Genomic DNA, 23,649 nt, shown 5'->3' with positions numbered 1-23,649 from the left:
TTACAATATTTTATATTATGATGTTTATATACACTAAACTATTATTAGTCAACTTAGTCTATATATATTATAGTATAAATATATTATTTTATAATAATTAACTCATGCTAGTATATTATTAAGTTTAAGAAACTATATAAGATATAGTTTCATAAAATTTATATCATCAATACTTTAGTTATTATACATTAGGATTGTGATGCCCCCAGATTTCACTTGGAATTGGATGGACATCCGAAGCGTCAGGTCATGCAACACAAGGTTACCTGCCTCCGTTCTTGACATATAAGATGCAATGTTTCTAATACGCATCTAGCATTATGCAATATTCACAGCGGTTAATTTTTTCTAGAGCAATACAATGCACTAAACTTATAATATCTCAAATAGTTAAAGCGTAATACATGCATACTTAACAAAATAAACATCTACGATTACAGTACGGGTCTCATAAGACTGTAATCTCAAAACATGGGAGACCAGACTCCATATTTACATTACTAAAATATACTATTGAGCCAGTTCATTGAGTAAATCACATTACTTGACTAACAAGGCCAAAATACTGTCCAAAAACCTAACTATGGAGGCCATAAGCTCAGCGTCGTGTCTGCGGCGTCTAGTAAACCTCATCCAGTCTGCTAGTGTCTACTCCCTACTATGATCCTGACACATTGCCTACCGTTCGGGGGGAATGACAGTTGGCACTACCATGGTGAGATTTTATTACAAATTTTAGCAAGTTAACAGGAAACTCCTATGCAGGTTAATGATGCATGCATGTCAGTAAAGACATGAATGCACAATCAAAGTCAATATTAAGCATGACTTAATTTGACATAACATGTCATGAAATAATAAGCATAACATGACTTGACATAATATCGTGTGAGTTGACGTAACTTAAACTGAAACTGAACTTGAACTTGACTTCACATGACATGAATGTGAACTTAAAACATACCAAGGACTAGCAACATAGCATAAACGTTAACTTGAAACATAATGTGGACTTTTTTTTTTTTTTGAAGAGATCTCATCTCATTAATAAACCAGAAACAATTTGTAACAGATGACTCTATGCTACATACATACGCAGAGTGCTATGATTACACCATTTCTTTGGTTACAATTGATACTACACATGAAGGACAGGTTTCAACATCATAGGTATCCTCTGAACAGCTTAATGCTTCTTGTGCCAAAAGATGAGCTGCCATGTTTGCCTCACGAGGAACATGAGAAATGCTCCATTGTGCTCATGAGTTCAGTATTTTTCTTGCATCTCCCACTAGACATCCTCCCATGCTCCAGTCCAAGCCTTGTCTTTTAATCAAGTCAACTACCTGTTTTGAATCTCCTTCTAAGGAAGTGTGATGTATGCCCAACTCCTTGATGAACACTGCTGCTAGCAGTAATCCATATGCTTCTACATCAAAAGGCCTCTCTCTAAAGGTTCTTTGAGCTCGGAGTGCACTAGCAACCTAGCCGGTGTGATCTCTGACTATGACACCTATGCCAATTCTGCCTTCGACTGATCTTACTGCCGCATCCCAATTGACCTTGTAGTGGTTCTCAACTGGCTTTTTCCACTTGTGTGACTCTACTCGAGGGTTGTCTCTTCCCTTTCCTGAGGCTTGCAAGCTGTCTGTGTATAAAGTAAACTCTTCTAGTGCCTGGTTGTATATCTTGGTGGGATGCCTAAGTTCCTTGCCATGAACAATCTCGTTCCTCCTATTCCATATTTCCTTTGAGATGCTTGCCACTATCCCAAGTTCACTGGTGTTCAACACCTCCACTAGACTAGACCATATATCAAAGAAGTGATCACTATGGTAAGTCATTTTTTGAATCTTTCTAATGCTATGGTTCCATACATCCTATGCAGCAGCACAGCCCCATAGGGCATGGCCTGACGTCTCAGAGGCTTGTTTGCAAATACCACAAGAACTGTCTTCAAACACCCTCCTCCTTTCCAAATTTGCCAAGGTGGGGAGAGCCTCACTGCATGCTCTCCATATAAACATTTTGGTTGCTGGTGTGGTTTTGATCCTCCATATTATCTTCCACACTTGTGTATCTTGTCTTCTACATGAGGGTTCCCCATCTACTTCAGCTTCCATTGACCTATGCATATGGTAGCAACTCTTAACTGAGAATTGACCATTGTTGGTATGTTGCCAAGCCATTCTGTCCTGTCTATCCCCAAGGCACACTGGTATTGCTTTGATTGCCTCTATCTCGTGTGTTGAGAATAATTCCTGGAGTAGACATTCCTTCTAGCTTCTACATATTGTATCAATAAGATCACTTACTTGCTCACACCAACAGTCTTCTTCTCTTGGGGTGATAACTTTGTATGATGGCAGAGATGGGATCCAGTTATCTGACCAAATGTTTACACTCTAGCCATTTCCTATTCTCCATATCACTCCCTTTTTAAGGATCTCTAGACCTGCATGTATGCCCCTCCAAGCAAAGGATGGTCTTGAGCCTAGCTGTGCTTCTAAGAAAGCACCTTTTCCACAATACTTCTGCCTAATAATCATGGCCACCAGGGAAGATGGGTTATTGAGCATTCTCCAGCCTTGTTTGGCTAGAAGTGCCAGGTTAAAACTTCTAAAGTCCCTAAAGCCAAGGCCTCCAACCTCTTTGTGCTTGCTGATCTGATCCCAGCAGACCCACTGTATTTTAGAAGTGTCTTCACTAAAGCCCCACCAGAAATTTCTTAGTAATTGATTCAGCTTCCTTGTAATCGAGTCTGGAAGTAGGAAAATCCCCATGGTATAGGTGGGAATGGCCTGTAGAACAGCCTTGAGTAATACTTCTTTCCCTGCACTTGAAAGGTGCTTAGTTTTCCAATTTACAATTCTGGCCAATGTTCTGTCAACTAAGGAGTGGAATGTAGTCACTTTTTTCCTCCCAACACATGCTGGAAGCCCCAAGTACTTTTCAAATGACCCATTAGTCTTAACCCCTGCCAGCTGCAGAATTTGATCTTTGGTCTCTTACTTAGTGTTATTGCTGAAAAACACTGATGATTTTTCCTTGTTAAGAACTTGACCCGAGGCCTGCTCATACACAGCTAAAGTATCAAGCAAGTGAATAAGTTCCTTTGGGTTTGCTTGGCAAAAGAGGAGGCTGTCATCTGCAAAAAAGAGGTGGTTTACAGTGATGGGGCCTTTTCCTATCTGAACTGGGGTTATCTCTTTGTGCTTTTCAGCTTGGTTCAGTAGTGAGGTGAGAGCCTCAACACATAAAATGAAGATGTAAGGGGACATAGGGTCGCCTTGTCTTATGCCTCTTGAGGGAAAGAACTTTTTATGTAGTGTCCCATTAACTAGGATTGAGTATGTGACAGAATTAAGGCATGTTTGAACTAGGTTGATCCATTTGATAGGGAAACCCATTTTTAACATAACACCCTTCACAAAGCCCTATTCTACCCTATCATAAGCCTTATTCATGTCTAACTTGAGGGCCATACTCCCTTTCTTTGCTTTCATTCTTGTACTCATGAAGTGAAGAGCTTCATAAGCAACTAATACATTGTCTGAAATGATTCTACCAGGTACAAAGGCACTTTGGTTGGGGGATATGAGGTTGGGGAGGATGGATTTCAGTCTGTTGGCAAGGGTTTTTTAGACAATCTTGTACAGTACATTGCACAGGCTGATGGGTCTGTATTCAGTCACTCTTGTGGGGCATTTAACTTTTGGGATTAGAGATAGAAGCGTGTCATTTACCTCAGCTAAGGAACCACCTTGGTTTAGAACATGTAGTGCAAACTGGCTTACCTCCTCGCCTATTACTGTCCAATGCTTTTGGTAAAAGAATGCTGGGAATCCATCAGGCCCAGGGGAGCCTAAAGGATTCATTTGGATTACAGCACCATGGATTTCTTCTCAGGTGAAAGGATTAAGGAGCCATTCTGTCATCTCAGTGGTTAAAGTGGTGTTTAAGGCAACCAAACATTCCTCAAGATTAGTTGGGGAGGAAGTAGTAAACAAAGATTTGAAAAAGTCTATAAAGACCTCACCAATACCCTCTTGCTCAGTTATTACCCTTCCTTGTGGATCCTGAACACTTCTAATGGTATTTATCTTCTTTCTTTGAGTAGCCTGCAGGTGAAAATATGTAGTGTTTCTGTCCCCAACTTTCATCCAGTGTTGCTTAGCTCTCTGTCTCCATTTCGTGTCATTTACTTCCATTGAGATCTCAACCTCGTTTTGAAGGTGTTTCATGGCTGCTATGTGCTCCCCACTGCCTGTATCTTAGAGATGACTAATCTTTTCCAGTTTCTGATTAATATCCTTTTGAGTCTGCACTTTTTCCTTCTGGTTCCACTGCACTAAGCCCCTCTGGCATAGTTCAAGTTTTAGTCGTACTGAGTTGCCACCTCCTCCACTCATTCTATCTGCCTTCCAAGCCTTTTCTACTATTTCCTTACACTCCTCTTTTAGGTCCCAAGCTGCCTCATATCTAAAGCACGCTCTCCTCTTCCTTTTTCCATTGCCTTCCTTATGTTTGTTGATGCATAGAGGGGAATGATCAGACCTTACTGCTGCTAGAACAGTACAGGTGCCAGAGTTAAACAATTCATTCCATTCCTTGTTTACCATTGCCCTATCAATTCTTTCTTTTGTAAATTCCCTTCCTCTTCTGTTATTGGACCAAGTAAAGTTTTGTCCCAGTGAGTAGAGGTCTTGGAGTCCACAGAACTCGACTACCCTCCCGAAATCCTCAATCTGTTTATAAGGCCTACTTGTAGCCCCTTGTTTCTCCTTCTGGTGTAGGATTTCATTGAACTCTCCTGCACAAAACCAGGCCATAGGTGTGGGGGGTTTTAACATTTCAAGTAATTGCCAACTCCCTTTTCTTTTTGCTGTTTTTGGATGTCCATAAAATCCTGTGAATTGCCATGTTTGTCCATTAACTTCTTCCTTAACTAGTGCACTGATATGCCAACGGGTGTAGTTAATGATTGTAACTTCCCACTCCTCTTTCCACAGTAGAGCAATCCCACCACTAAGTCCCACACTATCCACTGCAAAACAGCCATCTAACCTCAGGCTCCTTCTCACACTTTCTAGTCTTTGTTTCCCAGCCTTTGTTTCCACTAGAAAGACTAGGTTGGGGCACTTGTCCTTAACTAGTTTTTTAAGGATTCTAACTGGCCGAGGGTTCCCAAGCCCTCGGCAGTTCCACACTATAATGCTCATTGATATTGGAAGGGCTGGCTCCCAGCCTCTGCCACTTGGTTCTTGTTTTCATGGTCCCTACCCTCTTGATTCTCTTAGTATCTTGTTTATTCTCTTCACTCCCTCTTTTACATCCCCTCCTATATCCTGACCTTTGGCAAATATCGGTTATGTCATTCAAAGGAACTTCCTCTAATAAACATCCATGAGATTCCTCTCCTCGGGCAAGCCTTTTCCATTTTCTGGTAATGGGACCCTCAATCTGTGTAGCAGGTATTTTCATGACCTCTGAGCTAACAACCTTCCTCCTAGTCAAACCTTCACCTGTGTTCTTTCCCTCATTGGTTCCATCTTGTTTATCTAGTTTCGGATGTGTATTTAACTGAACTAGACTTTGTTTGACTTGATCTATTTCCATTATAGTAAAGGTCCGAGGTAGTGGGGTCTCATTGTCAGTGTCCAGTCTAAGGGCCTCGTGCACACTTGGGAGTGGCCTATCTAAATGAAATTTGGTACTAGTTTCTAGATGTGTACCTGTCGTCATTTCAGAGGTTGGGACTTCCTCATCTGCCTTTTGACCTTTTGCTTTTTGGACAACCCTTTTCAAGTTTCCTGCTGGAAAGGTTTCCTTCAATTTCGCTGACACCTCCTGTTCCACAACATGGTTGCTTGGTATGGGCTCTTCTCTGTCACATTGTCCTTTCTCCGGCACATGCTCTCCTCGATTGCTGTTGCCATCGTATGCTCCTCCTCTTGCTCCACCAGTTGCTCCACCCTTTGACCCACCATACTTACGGACACTAAAGATATCTGTATGCATGGGTTGAGCTCTTAACCAGTGACCAAACTGTTGGGGGGCTTGATCTTCCTTTTGTTGTTCATGGCGTATACTGTTACAGTTTCTACCTTTGTGGTATAGGATACCGCAGTGGAAACAAAAATTCTGTAAGCACTCGTATTTGAATGAGATCCAATGTTCTTAGTCTTTAAACAGCATCCACTTTCCCCTAAGTAGGGGTTTGTGAAGGTCCATAGCCACTCTCACCCTCAAACAACGACCCCATGCATGTCCATCAACCTCTGCATCTACATGGATAACATGTCCTATGGATTCTGCAAATTGTATGCCGACCTCCTCGGTCATCATGGCTAGTGGAAGGTTGTGCAGTTGAACCCAGAAAGGTTCAAAACGAAACTGCATGCTATTAATGGAAACCTTAGCGTCAATTTCTTGCAGAGATAATAGGCACCTGTCGAAGAACCATGGCCTACCACTCAAGACCTTCTCCTTATCTGCCAGTTCTTGAAATTCTATTAAGAAGCTCTGGTCACCTATCTCTTTGAACTTCACCCATCCTTGCAACCTCCAAATTTGTGACATCGTGGTTCTAAAAGCTTTGTTGTTTACCATCTTTTCCACCATAGCCTGTCCCACTATGCAGTATTCCCCCATCCTGATCCTCTCCTTTGGCCCATCCAGTTTCACCTGGATGGGTGAGCTTTCCTCCGTTGTTAACTGTAGCCTTTCCCATTGTTTGGCTAGGTCCTCTGCCTCTATTGGTGTGCTTCCTCAAAATACAAGAATTAAGTAGTTTGACTGACAGAAAATGAGCCTTTGAGACTTGGCGGGATGCTAATACACTCCTTCAATGACACTAGATAGAGCCTACTGAGAACAAAGTAAACAAAATCTCACAGATAGTGAGACCTTAAGCCGTTGGAAGCCAACGGCACTGAAGCTTTACTGCTTCTCACCAGAGAAGAGAAAGCACTCCGATAATCGACCAACATAACGTGGACTTGAAACATATATAACATGAACATAAACTTGAACATAACATGAACCTGAGCATAACATGACCTAAACATGAACTTGAAACATGACATGACATGAACGTAAACTTGAAACATAATGTGAACGTGAACATGACATGACATGAACATAAACTTGAAACATAACGTGATCGTGAACATAGCATAACATGAACGTGAACTTGAACTTAACCTGACATGAACTTGAACTTAATGTAATGGTAGATTTTACTTCTTCACCATAGTACTTGGCAATGCATAGCCTTAACCGTAGTACCAGGCAATTCGTATCATCTTTATGTAGTACGGCAAATTATACTTTTTCACCGTAGTACTCGATAGCATATAGCCTTGATCTCTATATCAGGAAACGCGTATCATCCTTGACCGTAATGTAATTTAACTGATTTATCCATCTATAGTACGACAAATTATACTCTTTCACCTTAGTACTCGGCAACGCATAACCTTGACTGCAATACCAGACAACGCGTATCATCCTTGACCATAGCACAAATTAACTGAAAACTGAAACTGAATTGTTCTCAAAATACACAACTATGTTCGAGACTCCTTCATCTTAGTACTCGGCAGTGCATAGCTTTGATCGCAATACCTAGCAATGCGTATCATCCTTGACTGTAATACAACTAAACTGATTTATCTATTTGTAGTACGACAGATTATACTCTTTCACCTTAGTACTCAGCAGTGCATAGCCTTGACTGCAATACAAGGCAATGCGTATAATCCTTGACCGTAGTACAAATTAACTAAAAACTGAAATGTTTTCAAAATACACAATTGTATTCGAGACAAAACGTAATTGAAATATGAAAGGACAGAAGTCCTGATGTCACATAACATGACTTCAACATAACTCGAGAGACATGACTTACTTGAGATAGAAAGATTTGGTAACATGACATAACATGTAACAGACAACATATCGTAACATGGCATAACATGTAACAGACAATACTTCATAACATAGTATAGCATGTAACAGTGAGTATTACATGATATGACATACATGTAACAGATGTCATACATAACGTTAATTCTTGCAATAGATAGTAATACGTGACACAATATATTGTGTAACATATTAGTATTTCGTGAAATAATATAATATGTATAACAAAAAAACATGAAATAACATAGCATAGCATGGCATATATGATAACATACAAACATGAACCATAGCTCTTTTACCCATCAAACATACACATTAAACTTATGGTAACTTAAGAGCTAACTTATCTCAATTGTTGCATTCTGCGATAATAATGTGTGAAACGCGAGAAACTATAAAAGGGTAGTCTAAAAATTAGAAATTTAATTACTAACAATTAGAAACGTTAAAAAAAAAAAAAAAAAAAAAGAGAGAGAACTTAGAGTAAAATTACTATTTTACACTCTATATGTGAAAAAATGACCATTTTACCTCTAACTTAAGGATTTCACATCCTAATTCTAAAAATTACCAAGATTTACATTCAATTTACATTTCTCATGTAAATTTTATCCAAAACTCAAACATTAACTCAGAAACATTTCAAACAATTCACAACTATGGGAAACTCACTATGGCCGAAACATTCATAGGTCATTTCTCTTGATTTTGATGCAATTTCTTTCAATTTCAAAACTCATGATTAAACCAAGATTTTGCAACAAAGATCTTCCTATCCTAATTTTGAAACCATACTTAAAACATCCATTAGGAAAAAGCTAATCATCAACACCAAACTTTTTAACAATAAAGCAAACCTTTGAATCAAGAGTTTTGACCTTAATCAAAACATCTCCAAGAATTCTAAAAAAATCAAAACTTACTTCTAACATATTCATAACATCATCCTAAGATCAACCACACTTTAAATCATAAAAAAAAAAAAAAAGGTCACCAAAAATCACAAAACAACACTTGGAGTTTTTAGTTTTACACTTAGTCCAAAAACAAAATCTTTTTTATCAACTAACTTTGATCAATCTCTTTATCCATGGATTAAAAAGATGGGATCTTCAAACTAAAACATCACATGATTTAAAAATGTGTCCTAAAGAATATCCAACCATCAAACTTAAAAATCAAATGTCTAAAAATGAACAAAACATGGGTCTAACTCAATAACATCAAATCTTATGACTAACTCACATCCTTTTGCATAGAAAAATCATATCTTTGAAAATAATACTAAATATCTTCAAAATAATATCCTAACATGCATATAGTAGGTTAAGATCATCACATAAAAATATCAAAGCCTTCGGAGTAAGATTAAACCATGAAATATTCAGATTTTCTACAAATAGAAATTGTTTTTCCACTTTCAGTTTTCAAGTTTCTAGATCTAAGGAAATCTACCATCAAAAGCTTTAGTCGTGAAATAAAACCTGAATTAACATTCATAAAAACATGCTAAAAATTCCCCATAAAATGTTTGGACCAAAATATGTTCATTAACTTGGTCAAAAACTCTAAAATATGTCACACTCTCCAATTTAAGGCCTAGAATGACATTTCTATGATTAAAAATATTTTTTACCGATCAAATGACCATGGAATGAGATAAATAAGATATTCATGGAAATTAAATTCAAATACAAAAAAGTTTTATGAATGATTCATCATGAGAAAATACATACAAAGGGCAAAAAATCTGCACATAAAAATACCCATAAATCTACCGGAGAGAGCTATTTTAGGTTTCTCTCAAAGTATGGGGTGAAGAAGTGATGAAAGGGAGTGAAATGTATCTTACACGACTTTAGAACTTTGGAGAGGGAAGTTATGGGCTTGAATGACCCTTGATTGGATGTGCTTAAGTCACATAAAGTGAAGAATAGTGAGGGACATGGATTGCCTGCTTCAGCTGTGAGGAATGAAGGGTGATGAGGTGGATTTCTCTTTCACATCAAGGCACTAATGGGTGTAGCCAAGGGTAAGGGATGGCCTACCATGTGGGGAATGAAACTTCTTCAAGATGCTTTGCCAAGGTGGCCAAATCTGTGGGCCTTAGTGGGCCTCAACTAAGTGGGTTTGAATTTGGGATTTAATTGGGATTTGGCTAGGGTTTGGGATGATATTAAGCCCAAATTCAATTTTTCTTAGCCCAATAAAAGGTTGGATAATGATTTCATAGGAAGAATTTGATGAATTAATAGCATATAGAAATGATTTAATCTAATGATTAAACACAATGCTAGAAATCGGATCAAAAAGGGTTTAGAGGCCAACTTTAGGGTTTGGTGAAACCATTTAGGATTTCAGTTTCAACCAAGATTTTGAGGTTTCAATTGGATTCCAACCATTTAGAGTTTCACTAGGGTTGAAACCTTCTTTGGTCTAGCACAATTTGGTTGATCAGATGAAAAATAGGGTTTTGCTTAGGTGGCATGATCTCACATATTGATTTCCTTCACATAATGGTTCCTTATGGTACCAAGTGTCTAATACTATTCATCATGTGTGCCTAAGATCTAGCCAAGTGTCCAAATAAAACTTCACTAACCTAATTTGGACATTACAGACTGTGACTTTGAAAATAATGCAGAAGGTGCTACTATTGTTGTTACTATTCACTCCGGGAAGGTGAAAAATAAATTTTGTGCCGAAAACTCTTAAATATTCACACAAATCTATTGTGCAATTCGCTTATTGAAATTCCACCCTGAAGTGCCCTAAAGAAACAAAAACGCATTTCCGAACAAGCATATCTTTTGAAAACTCAAAATGGGATCATTGTGCAAACCCAAAATCTTGATTGAAAATAAAATTGCACTTCTCACACTATAGTGAGTGATAACACTAATTATGCTAGCAAACTAAAACCTACACGATTGGTCGAATCGTAAAAACTTACGGTATTTTCACGAGATTTCTAAAACCTATAGAAATTCCACCAATGAATTTCTAGCAGGTTATTACAAGTATTACATGTTATTATAAATTTATATATTAGCATTTATCCATTAATGTTACATGTTATTATACATTAGTAATAGTTATTATACATTAGTATTACAATGCTACATGTTATTAACTTATTATGCATTTTAGTGTTTGTACTTTAGTATTTCATGTTATTATATTTATATTTATATGATTAATTTACAAAAAATACATATATTTTTATCAAATATGCACAATATCAGAGCGGAGTCGGAGTTGGGGTCAGAGGTGGAGTCAAAGGTGAAGTCGGAGTGTCGGAGTCGAAGTCAGTTCACTATGACCTTTGACTTCGACTTCCCAAGGGAAAAAACTCCGACTTCGAGTCAGAGTCAAATTTTTGGATTTTTGCCTAGCCCTAAAAATGAGAATGTTTCATTCTTTTCTAAGTAGTTTTTATTTTTGAAAGCATAAAGTTTATTTGCTAATATTATTAGATGCAAATAATGAATAACTTTGATCAATCTCTACCCTTGGTGCATCAAGATCTTGAAAGAAAGAAATATGGGTTTGTTTACATATGAAGATTTGGCCATTTGGATTCCTCAAGTATTGCCTTAATTTCATCTCTTTACCTAGACCAGTTTTCTGAATGGATTTAAGAAATTGGCAAAGGCTGATGACGTAGAAGTGGGCAGCGGAAATACAATGATGATGATTTTACGTTGTCTCAAATCAGTCATCTTTCTCTCTAGAAATACAATTGAAGCTTTTGGTTGCCAGCTTGGGGTGGTGAGGAGCTTTGTGGCGTGAAGACGTGGTTTCCATCTTGTGGTGGTGACCAGGGCTTCATGGCAGCATGGGGTGGCGAGGAGCTTCATGGCGTGAAGCCCTGGTCGCCAACATGGGGTGACGAGGAGCTTCTTGGTGTGAAATCTTGCTTTGGCGACGAGGAGCTTCCTGGCGTGAAGCCTTGCTTTGGCGGCAAGGAGCTTCCTGTCGTGAAGTCTTTCTTTGGCGGGGAGGAGCTTCCTTGCATGAAGCCTTGGACGCCACCATGAGGGTGGCGAGAAACTTTATGGCGTGGACCCTTGGCCACCCTGGCATGAAACTTGGACGTACTGCCTACTCGACGTGCTTCCTTTACATGCATTGTGCACGATGCACACTTTGCACGTCTTATTTAAAATAAAATTAACAAGTAAATGGTGGAAAACTTATATGAGCTTTTGTATGGGGTGGCGAGGAGCTTCCTAGTGTGAAGCCTTGGTCACCACCCCAAGGGGCAAGGAGCTTAGTGGGAGTATCACCGACTGCCGAAGGCCATGTTCCTTGGTCGCCACCCAAGGGGGCAAGGAGCTTAGTGGGAGTATCACAGAGGACCGTGGGAGTGTCACAGAGGACCATGGGAATGTTCATTCTTGTTGACGGCAGAAAATGGTGGTGGGTCAGGTAGCCACTGTGGGTGGTTTTCCAACTCATGGCCTCTTGGGGTGGCGCTTCTCTGTATTCTAGGGACCATCAGCGGTGACTCCATTCCTATTGGTGGGGAAGGAAAAGGACGGTGGTGAGGAGCTTTCTGGTGAGGTCAAGACCATGACATAACTCCCCGGGGCGAGGCTCTGGGGGGGAGGAGGGGTTAGCTATCACCAACACTCCTCCACCCCGTAAGTTTAGTTGGTCTTGTGACAGTCTTGTTGGCTAGTGATCATCGGGAGGGTGCGGGGGGGGGGGGGGGGGGGGGTTAGCTCTGCCCACAGCGTGTTGCAATCCTCAATTTTTCGAACCTAGGTGTGGCGTCGTGCAGGAGGCACATATGATGTCTGTTAATTTGGAGACGATCTCACGAGCTAGGGATTCATCATCCTTCCAATTCTGGTGAAGAAGAAAAATCAAATCCCATAAATGGCACCCAACTATTAACGCCTAAAATTGCACAATAGACCGAATAGGAGGAAAGAATCTTCCTCGACCCATGATGATGTTTCAAGCTTCGATATGGTGGTCTTCATGTTCATCCATAAACACGTAATAAATAAGCAAATAAGAATAAATATAAAAGATATACAAAGATTTACGTGGTTCGGCATAATGCATACGTCCATGAGTTGTTTGGGGATGAAATCCATTATAATTGGTGATTTTAAAATCTCTCATGACTCATGTATCTTGTAATACAATTGAGGAGTTTGGGGAAGATCTTTTGGAGTCGCTATATGTGATGGAGTTTTTATGGAGAGAACTTGTGTGTATAATTTGTGAAGAGTCTCTATATTATATAGAGGTTTATTTCTTTGGAGGGATTGGGTCCAACTTGTCTTATGAAGTTTTTTTCTTTTAAGAGTCTGAGTCTCTTTTCCTTTAGGAGTCTAAGTCAACTTATCTTATATCTTCTTGGCTTTATCTCTTAACTTGATTTTTGATCTTATCTCAAGGCTAAATTATATGCTTCTGATTTGACCCCTACATGATTCAACAACTTTTTTTAAATAAAAAATTATACACTTGCAATGTTGATAAAATTTTTGATGTGGTTGAAATCTCATGATAAATTTTGTTAAAATAAAAAAGTTAAGCAGTGACGTGGAAGAAGGAGAAGTGGAACTAGACACGCAGAAATACATAGATATAGATATGTGTTATAAAATTTGGAGGTGGTATAGATCCTAGATCCAAGTTTTTGTCCCGTTTCCATGGAAACTTCAACCTAGCACAGATATCGGCTTCTAGGAGCCTTCCAGTCCAATACCAAGGCCATGAAGATCGTGTGTGGAGAGACAGACAAATACAAGATCAAGACTTCTCCCCGTTCAACTTGGTTGAGCAATGGTGGGCTGGCAAGGCATTGCTTGAGGGTCTGTAATGCCTGGTCACATTCGCCATCCCAAGTCTGTGCCTTTTATAGCACCTTGAAAAATGGCAAGCACTTGTCCATTGACTTGGACATAAATTGATTGAAGGCCGCCAACCGGTCGACAAGTCTTTGTACATCGTTAAGATTCCGAGGTAGGGCCATGTTGAGTATGGTCTCCACCTTCTCTCGGTTGGCCACTATTCCTTGCTCAGAAACCAGCTCATAAACTTTCCAGACTCAATGCCGAATGCACATTTTGTTGGGTTAGGCTTTTTCTAGTAGCGCAGCACCATGAAGGCCTCATGCAGGTTGGCTAAGTGTTGTTTAGGGGTTCTACTCTTACCGAATAGGTTGTCCACATAAATCTCCATGTTCCTCCCTATTTGTTCCTTGAACATGCAATTGACCAATTGTTGGTAAGTAGATCCCACGTCTTTTAGGCCGAAAGGCATGGTCGTGAAGCAGTACAACTCCCTATCTTTGATTAACAATGTTTTCTCCTTGTCGTTGGGGTTCATGCGGATCTAGTTATATCCTGAATAAGCATCCATGAAACTTAACATGTGGTGGCCCGCATTGGAGTCCACTATCAATACTAAAGCCTAAGATTCAATAATCAATGCCCATTAATGCCTGATTTTTTTTTTTTTTTTACAGATGAGATGAAAGTTAAAAGTTAAATAAAATATTGTCACAATATATTTTTTATTTTAGAATTTAAAAAAATTGAATTGTTTATTTTATTTTGTGTAAAAATTTGAAAAACTTGTAATGATTAGATAAAATAAATTGAGAATTGTTGTGAAAACAAACCAGGCCTAAAGCTATCTCAATGGAATATTTTGTATCCCAAAAGGGATTTTGGCTACCGCCTTGGAGATTAATATTTAATATTCTCATGCTATATTTGGGTACTGAGAGTAGGTACTCTCATTACTATTTATTATTTTATTATCACTTTTCACATATTTTTTTTACTATTCATTATTTTTTACCTACTTTTTATTACTATTCACAACTCTTCTCAACATTTCTCACTACCCAAGCACAAATGTGACTGCTTAGTAGGATTTCACCCTTGAATACATCAAAGTAACCTACGTGCCACATCTGAATACACGACCTCTCAGAATTAAGAATAAGTGCTATTAGTAATAGTGAATTTATTATTCAATTGACAGTATCATCTAGAATAATAAATCATTGTGGTCCAGTTCCATATACTCCAAGCGTATTATGATTTATAAATTATAAGGACATATGATCACTTGTGAATATTAAAATATGAGTTTTCCTAAAATTTAATTTTGACTTTACCTTCCTAATCCTAGCATGGATTGAATTCTAATCTAATTAGAATTATAATAATATAGATATCTAGTTGCACATGAAAATTAACAGGATACTAATTAATTTTCTATTGAGGAACTAACAATTTGATTCTAAAATTTTTCTGGAAGCCAAATATGTATCTAGAAATATAAAGGTTCATATGTGACGCCCCCAAATCCCCACGCACGAATACGGGAAAATCGAGACGTCCGGATGATGACATCACGGGTCACCATCCTATCGACGTTCGTGTGCCAAGTGTGTCAAAAAGCGACGAATGTGCACGAGAAATACGCAGCGAAGAGCAAGACAATAACTAAGTACCAGAATTTTTCTTGTTTAATACAAAGCTATTCAAAACATACATAAATAAATATTACAAGACACAAATATAATTTTAAACTAAATACAAAACATAACATCAGCACCCCGGCAGAGCTGCATTCTCGGGCTCAGCCTTCTCCTCATCATCCTCGATCTCTGCACCAAAATCTACGGTACCAAAAATGGTGCCGCAGGTAAGTAAACTCCAAACACCACTAGATAAAAACATATAAAACTCAAACAATATACATAAAATAAAAACTAATGCACATGCGCCATAAAACATGATTTTTACACGCACGCCAAAAACCCATTTGGCCCACAAAAACATATCCTTAAAACCAAGCCTTGCCATTATCCCAGATAATGGCCCAAACCACCATTTTCCCTGAAAATGGATCAAAAACCTCGGAAACCAAACATCGCCATTTTCCCAGAAAATGGCCCACATCCGAAAACCATAAAAACAATCTGGTTATGCATGCACCATGATCTCCCCTAGGGATCACCCGCACACCCTGGCTCTGTGCCACACCGCAGGTAATGACTACGCATGTAAGACCTAAACGAGCGATGCCCAGACTTCCGCCTCGCGCGTACCTGGCCAGGCCATCCTCTAGTCCCCGCCACTCTAGGGACCACGGAGTCGACATGACAACGTTACCATATCGTGCGATCCGGTCGTCACCCTGCGACAACCCAGGGGATGTCACTCAGTTTTATCCACTCCCGAGTGACCAGAGGAGCTCCACTGAGATAATAACCCATCCCGGCTTGGGCTCTTGAGACACACGCACCCAAAAACCATTTACGCCAATAAAACGGGATTTTTCCAATTAAAAATAATATGCACATCAACCCAATATGCAACTCACGCCTCATAGCACAAATAATCAAGCAAACACAAACAAGCAAAACCAAGCACTCCGTCCTCAATCCATCCGACCCCCGAACTCCTCGGACTTAGTCTGAAATCAGCCAACCAACAACAATTAATTATTGAATGAGTAAAATATATTTAAATCTAAAAGCAGGGTTTGGAAAATACTTACAGCGCTATACGGTACTTTTAGAAAACACGCGGCGTTGCAAACGGCGGAGGAAAAGCAACGTAACAGTGAAAATTCACTATGGCCGTGGGTTGTAAAATACCCACTTTTGAACGGGGACAAACCAAGGCTTGGGATTGATAGCGAATGGTCTAAGGATGATTATGAAGCTAGTGGAGGTGAAGTTTGGCCGTGGGTGGCGGCGAAAACGGTGGTTAATGGCCGGATTTTCCAAAATGGAAAGCTAGCTCGTGGGAGCTGTTCCGATGGCTATTAGAGGCCAGAAATGGATGGGTTAGGACGGCAAGGAACCGGTGATGAAGTGGTGAAGAGGTGGTGGCCGGAGGTGGAGCGACGGCGGCGGATCGGGGCAAAAACCGTGGGGCTTGTAGGGCGTTTTCAGGCCAAACGGCTGGCCGGATGGAGCTGCAATTCGGTGGGGTGGTGCGTCGGCAGGAGGGGGTTCGACCGGCGGGGGCGTTGTCAACCACGGTGGCCGGACGGCGGTGGGTCAAGGCTGAGCTGAAACCGACGTGGGAGAGGAGAGAGAGAGAGAGAGAGAGAGAGAGAGAGAGAGAGAGAGAGAGAGAGAGAGAGAGAGAGAGAGAGAGAGAGAGAGAGAGAGAGAGAGAGAGAGAGAGGGTCGACGCACGGGAGAGAGAGGAGGAAAAAGAAGAAGAAAAAAAAAAGAAAAGGAAAAAAAGAAAAGAGAAAAAGAGAAAAAGGAAAAAGGGAAAAGAAAATATGTAGGAAAGAAATGAGGTCCAATCCTCACTTCGGAAAACAAAACAAATCCGCCGAGAACGAGATTAAAAACCGTAAAACGAATAAAGAAATAAAACACAACATCCAACAAATAAAAACCAATTTTAAAATGCAATAATTTAAAATAAATAAAGTAATATATTAATTAAATTAAAAACAACCCTTCAGCGAAAATATACGCAAAAGCGGGTCATCACGTCATAAGGCCTAGTTAGAGTATCATTTGTAACTTTGCACCTCGCCGTCTCAAAGAAATATGGTTAGGGTAAAAGAAGAGGCTCACAGTACAAGGCTTCGAGTTTTCAATTGGAACCAGAGGCTCGAGAAGTTTGGAAGGAGACCGAGTGGCCTCTCGGACACCCAAGGACTCTTCTTCTTTACCATGAAAACCGACTATACCATCAGCATCCTCGGTGAAGGCATCGTCGATGCCGACAAGAGACACACCGAGAAGGTGGTCCCGTTCGAGCACCTACAACTCTTGTCTCCGGACTCCACCGAGATGCTGTCCCGCAGTGTCCTTTCGGCCACCGATCAATTTCTTCCGGAGACGGTCCAACCCCTGGGGGGGCAGATCTCGGATTTCCTTTTGCGCCATTACCGATTCAGCCCAGATCGGCTTGCTCAGCCAGTTTCGCCCAGGATTGTGATCGTTGTTGAAGTATCTCGGAACAGAATCGTGGAGTTTTGCTCGCGAGAGGAGATGGGTAGAATGGAGGAGTATAAAATTCCTCCCAGTTTTAACAGATGGGACGTACCCGCTGCTTCTGATTTGCGCAGGATAGAGTTAGATCCGTTGGATGGGGTCTACGACCCCGAAGAACACCGGAACGACCCGTCGTTATTTTATAGCTCAGAGATTCTTTGCATCCTGGATAGTATAGCGTACATGCTTGAAACAAAGAATGCCTTTCCCACCAGACCCATCACCCTTGATGATCCTTTAGGCTTTGTCCCTGTGCTGGTTGAGTTCACATTGCTGGAACTTGAAGAATCACTTGATGGAACATGCGCTATTTGTCTAGAATGGTTCACCTTGGTCGGCGACTGCAAGGCAGTTGAGCTGGCTAGGACGCATTGCAATCATATTTTCCATTATGCAACACTTGATGGAACATGCGCTATTTGTCTAGAATGGTTCACCTTGGTCGGCGACTGCAAGGCAGTTGAGCTGGCTAGGACGCATTGCAATCATATTTTCCATTTGCGTTGCATAAACCAGTGGTTCCACAAAGAACTTTCTTGCCCCATGTGTCGGTTTAAACTTTGAAGTGCTGTTGTGATTTATTTTAGATAGTTGCGGCCGGTTCTTTTATTTATTTTAGGCACAGTGATCTTTTCGTGGAAATTATCGGTTCCTTGTCAAGAAAGTGTCTCAGAATATTTTTATTTATTATTTTTCTTTTAGCTTGCTTGCATTGTTTTGTAGGGACGAGTCGAGTTCGGTTCGGTCTGGGAAGATTTTGTGGATCGGACTGGACCTTTTTCGTTCAAGATTTTTTCACCCTAGACTAGACCAAACTCTATAAAGACTGGGACAGTCCGGTCTCATTAGGGATGGTCTGGTCTGGTCGGTCCGTTCTATCCACCCTTGACTTTTTTTTTTTTTTAAATCTAATGAAATTTTGTTTAATACCTATATAATTATATTGTGATATATTTAATATATATATATATATATATGGTATACTATTATATATATTAGTAATATGCTAATATTATTAGTCTATTAGTATATAGTAAATTAGTAATAGTTATTAACTTATTTACTATAACTAATAATACACCAGTACTTATTTCAAAAAAAAAAAAATAATAATAATAATAATACACTAGTATTAATATTATAACTAATAACTATATGTAATAATAGTATTTCTATATCTCTACAAATTTCACACATTTATTAATACTCTATGTCATACTATATTAAATAATAGTAAAATATTCTTACTATTAATACTCTATATAGTTATATTAAATATTATATTACTAATACTAATACTATTATAAATTTATACATATATGATATATTATAATTTATACCATAACTCTTATAATATGTTAATATATTGATATATACTAGTACTATATATTATAGTTAATAGTTACACATTAAAGAGTATAATAATATATTGATACTAAATATATATAATTATAAACTTATAATGATTTAGTTATTATAAATTTATGATTAGTATAACTATATAATAGTATTAGTATTAGATTATTAGTAATTTAGTATAGCTATATTATATTAGTAATATTAGTTATGTTGAATCAGTCAGTTAGTATAACTATTTTCTACATTATTAGTATTAATAATATTAGTATTAGTAAACTATTTAATGTGTATTATTTAATTAACTCATTAAAAAAATCACTAATTAAAATTATATTGATGATGTTAATTGTTACTTTGTTACTAACATAGAGACTTAGAGTACATCAATTGGCATTTTTGTTTTTGTTTTTTTTTTATTTTATTTTATATCCAAGGGAATATGTTTAATACTTATGTAATTATTGTGATATTAATTTAATATATATAACTAATAGTATACTATTATATATATATATATATATATATTATATATATTAGTAATACACTAATACTAATACTCTTAGTCTCTTATAATCTTATTACTAATATAGTAATACTAGCATATTAGATATTAAGTTAACTAATACTAATACTAATACTATTAGATATAGTTATAGACTTATAATGATTTCGTTATTATGAATTAATGATTAGTATACTGTATAACTATATAATAGTATATTAGGATTAATTTAGACTATTAGTAATTTAGTCTTAATATAAATATTAGTATTTGTACAAAATTATAAATATTAGTATTATAAATATTAACCTATTAGGTTAGATACAAATTATAATTAATTATATACAATTATAAATATTATATAAATAATAAAATATATTTTATATAAATATATATTATTTATTCGGTCCGATCCAGGATAAAAAACTCCTGGACTAGGACCGGACCGAAACTACTTGGTCCATCAAAATTTGGACCGAGACCGACTGTGTGATGACCCGCTTTTGCGTGTATATTCACTGAAGGGTTGTTTTTAATTTAATTAATATACTGCTTTATTTATTTTAAATTGTTGCGTTTTAAATTTAGTTTTTATTTGTTGGATGTTGTGTTTCATTTATTTATTTATTTATTTGTTTTACGGTTTTTAATCTCATTCTCGGCGGATTTGTTTTGTTGTCCGGAGTGAGGATTGGACCTCATTTCTTCCTACATCTTTTTTTTTTCCTTTTTCCTTTTTCCCTTTTTCTCTTTTCTTTTTCTTTTTCATTTTTTTCTTTCTTTTCTTTTTCTTCTTTCTTCCTCTCTCCCGTGCGTCGACTCTCTCTCTCTCTACTCTCCCACGCCGGAAGCCATCCCAGCCCCGACCCACCGCCATCTGGCCACCGTGGGCGACACCACCCCCACCGGTCGAACCCCCTCCCTCCGGCGCACCACCCCACCGAATCCCAGCCCCATCCGGCCAGCCGTTTGGCCGGAAAACGCCCAACAAAGCCCCACGAATTTTGCCCCGATCCACCGCCGTCGCTCCACCTCCGGCCACCACCTCTTCACCGGTTCCTTGCCTTCCTAACTCACCCATTTCCGGCCTCTAATAGCCATCGGAACAGCTCCCACGAGCTAGCTTTCCATTTTGGGAAATCTGGCCATCAACCACCATTTTCGCCGCCACCCACGGCCAAACTTCACTTCCACTAGCTTCATAATCATCCTTAGGCCATTCCCTATCAATCTCGAGCCCTGGTTTGTCCCCGTTCAAAAGTGGGTATTTTACAACCCACGGCCACAGAGAATTTTCACTGTTACGTTGCTTTTTCTCTGCCGTTTGCAACGCTGCAAGCTTTCTAAAAATACCGTATAGCGCTGTAAGTATTTTCCAAACCCTACTTTTAGATTTAAATATATTTTGCTCTTACAATAAATTATTGCTGCTGGTTGGTTGATTCCGGACTGAGTCCGAGGAGTTCGAGGGTCGGATGGATGGAGGACGGAGTTGCTTGATTTATTGATTTGTGGTTGGTTGATTGTTTTGTGCATTGAAATTGCATTTACATGGTGCATGCACGTGCATTTTATTTTATTTGAGAAATCCTGTTTTGCTGGCGTGAATGGATTTTCGGGTGCGTATGTCTCACGAGCCCAAGCCGGGATGGGTTATTATCTCGGTGGAGCTCTTCTGGTCACTCGGGAGTGGATAATACTGAGTGACGTCCCTTGAGTTGTCGCTGGGCGACGACGGGAGCGGGGCTAGAGGATGGCCCGGCCAGGTACGCGCTGGGCGCGAGTCTGGGCATCGCTCTACTCACCGACTCCGTGGCCCTTCGCTGGCGAGGGCTAGAGGATGGCCTGGCTAGGTACGCGCTGGGCGCGAGTCTGGGCATCGCTCGTTTAGGTGTCACATGCGTAGTCGTTACCTGCGGTGTGGCACAGAGCCAGGGTGTGCGGGTGATCCCTAGGGGAGATCATGGTGCATGCATAACCGAATTGTTTTTATGGTTTTCGGATGTGGGCCATTTTCTGGGAAAATGGCGACGTTGGTTTTCAAGGCATTGATCCATTTTCTGGGAAAATGGTGGTTTGGGCCATTATCTGGGATAATGGCGAGGTTTGGTTTTAAAGATATGTTTTTATGGGCCAAATGAGTTTTTGGCGTGCGTGGTAAAAATGTGGTTTTGCGGGACATGTGCATTGGCTTTTCTAGCATCCATGTTGTTTGAGTTTTATATGTTTTTATCTAGTGGTGTTTAGAGTTTACTTACCTGCGGCACCATTTTTGATACCGTAAATTTTGGTGCAGAGATCGAGGATGAGGAGGAGGAGGCTGAGCCCGAGGATGCGGCTCCACCGGGATACTGATGTTATGTTTTGTAGTTGATATTAAATTATATTCGTGTCTTGTAATATTTATTTATGTATGTTTTGAATAGCTTTGTATTAAACAAGAAAAAATTCTGGTACTTAGTTATTGACTTGCTTTTCGCTGCGTATTTCTCGTGCACATTCGTCGCTTATACACACACTTGGCACACGTCGATAGGGTGATGACCCGTGATGTCATCATCCGGACGTCTCGATTTTTCCGTGTCCGTGCATGGGGATTTGGGGGCGCCACAGACTGGACCTACTCTCGGTCTGGTCCTGTTCGGTTTGAAATGGTCAGTCCGGACTGGCCAATACTCCCCCTACTGTCTTTTGGTGTATTGCTTGCTTTGAACTAAATTTACCTAAGAATACATTTTCACATTTTAAATTTTCTCTGCTCGTTATCATTAATGCAAACTCCATTTACATCCATTCTAGTCTATGCAAAAATGGACCCGGATGAGTGTGGATGGGTTCATATTTTAACTCTGCTTATTTAGATGTTTGTTTCATCTAGATTCCTAGAAACCATTTGGTTGTTTATGTTGTACTGGGTGTAATGAAGTAGACAAGATCGCTTGATTCTGAATTTGCAGGTTCCGTTTCATTTTATTAGGTAAAAGACAGGTTGTTTAAAGGTTAAGAAATGATACCGAGAATTCTATTTGTTGTTTTGAAGATCTTATCAATCATGAATGTGTGGAAATTACATTGTTGTAGTTTCTTTTTTTCTTTTTTCTTTTTCTTTTTTTGAGGGAAACATCGTGTCATTCAATTATAACAAAGTTTGGATACAGAAGGAAATAGCATCAATAGATGTAATGCTATTACTAATGCTTAGTGCATCTTGACATAAGGCGTGAGCTATGGAGTTACAAGCTCTCTTAATATGTCTGACTGTCCATACAGTGAAGGAGTCTAACGTTGCTTTTGTGGCTTTGATCAATACGCCTACATAAGAGTATATCTGTTGGGGACTTGAGGCAGTTGACTACTTGTAAGGAATCACCCTCCATGATCACATCCTGCCACCCTAGTGATTTTAGGAACAAAGAAGCTCGGAAGGCAGCAAAAGCTTCAGCTAGGAGAGGGTCAAGGAAGAGTGTATGGTTCATTCTCAAGGTGGCTAGCACCTTCCCTTTCCTTCCCAGTCACGTTCAAGTTCAAGTAATAGATTCTGAGTTCATAACATGGGTTGTAGTAATAAGGGAGACAATGACAGTAGATTTCCAGACAATGGCAAAATGATTCATGCATGCTACAAAAATGGGTGGTAGATTGCTAGTAGCAATTTTAAAAGACCAAAGTCTCTACTTCCAACTCAATTGAATGATCCCCCATCAAAATGACTTGTATATTATTCTCATCTCAAATTTTAGTGATGTAAAACAGAGTAACAAGTTAGTATTCAAAGCTGTATTGGGGATTGCCAATGGTGGAACCTCTGATATTCCTCTATTGGACAAAATTCAGTGTTTTGATTTTTATG

The 23,649-nt window shown here is 39.1% G+C and overlaps 2 protein-coding genes across 2 annotated transcripts; both read right to left on the bottom strand.

Moving 5' to 3' along the window:
* Nucleotides 1-1,484: 1,484 nt before the first annotated feature.
* On the bottom strand, nt 1,485-1,844 carry LOC122278632. Its single transcript, XM_043088812.1, has one exon. It carries the CDS (start codon nt 1,842-1,844, stop codon nt 1,485-1,487), a length of 360 nt encoding a protein of 119 aa, XP_042944746.1.
* Nucleotides 1,845-4,274: 2,430 nt separating this feature from the next.
* On the bottom strand, nt 4,275-6,654 carry LOC122278631. The gene is made up of 3 exons (XM_043088811.1): nt 6,247-6,654; nt 5,175-6,144; nt 4,275-5,047 (listed from the first exon to the last, which is right to left on the bottom strand). Exons 1-3 carry the CDS (start codon nt 6,652-6,654, stop codon nt 4,275-4,277), a joined length of 2,151 nt encoding a protein of 716 aa, XP_042944745.1.
* Nucleotides 6,655-23,649: the final 16,995 nt, after the last annotated feature.

This window comes from Carya illinoinensis, chromosome 10 (assembly GCF_018687715.1).
Source record: "Carya illinoinensis cultivar Pawnee chromosome 10, C.illinoinensisPawnee_v1, whole genome shotgun sequence".
NCBI classification, from domain to species: domain Eukaryota; kingdom Viridiplantae; phylum Streptophyta; class Magnoliopsida; order Fagales; family Juglandaceae; genus Carya; species Carya illinoinensis.
Note: the sequence above shows the minus strand (reverse complement) of the source record. Positions and strands in the feature narration are given on the sequence as shown.

Bases quoted from the DNA above. Each gene is read 5' to 3' on its own strand.
- LOC122278632 (XM_043088812.1), bottom strand. From the start codon at position 1,844: ATGACTTACCATAGTGATCACTTCTTTGATATATGGTCTAGTCTAGTG.
- LOC122278631 (XM_043088811.1), bottom strand. From the start codon at position 6,654: ATGGGGGAATACTGCATAGTGGGACAGGCTATGGTGGAAAAGATGGTA. The intron at 6,145-6,246 runs GTGAGAGTGGCT...GAGTGCTTACAG, and splicing joins CATGGGGTCGTTGTTTGAGG to AATTTTTGTTTCCACTGCGG. The intron at 5,048-5,174 runs GTTAGAATCCTT...GCTGTTTTGCAG, and splicing joins GGCTTGGGAACCCTCGGCCA to TGGATAGTGTGGGACTTAGT.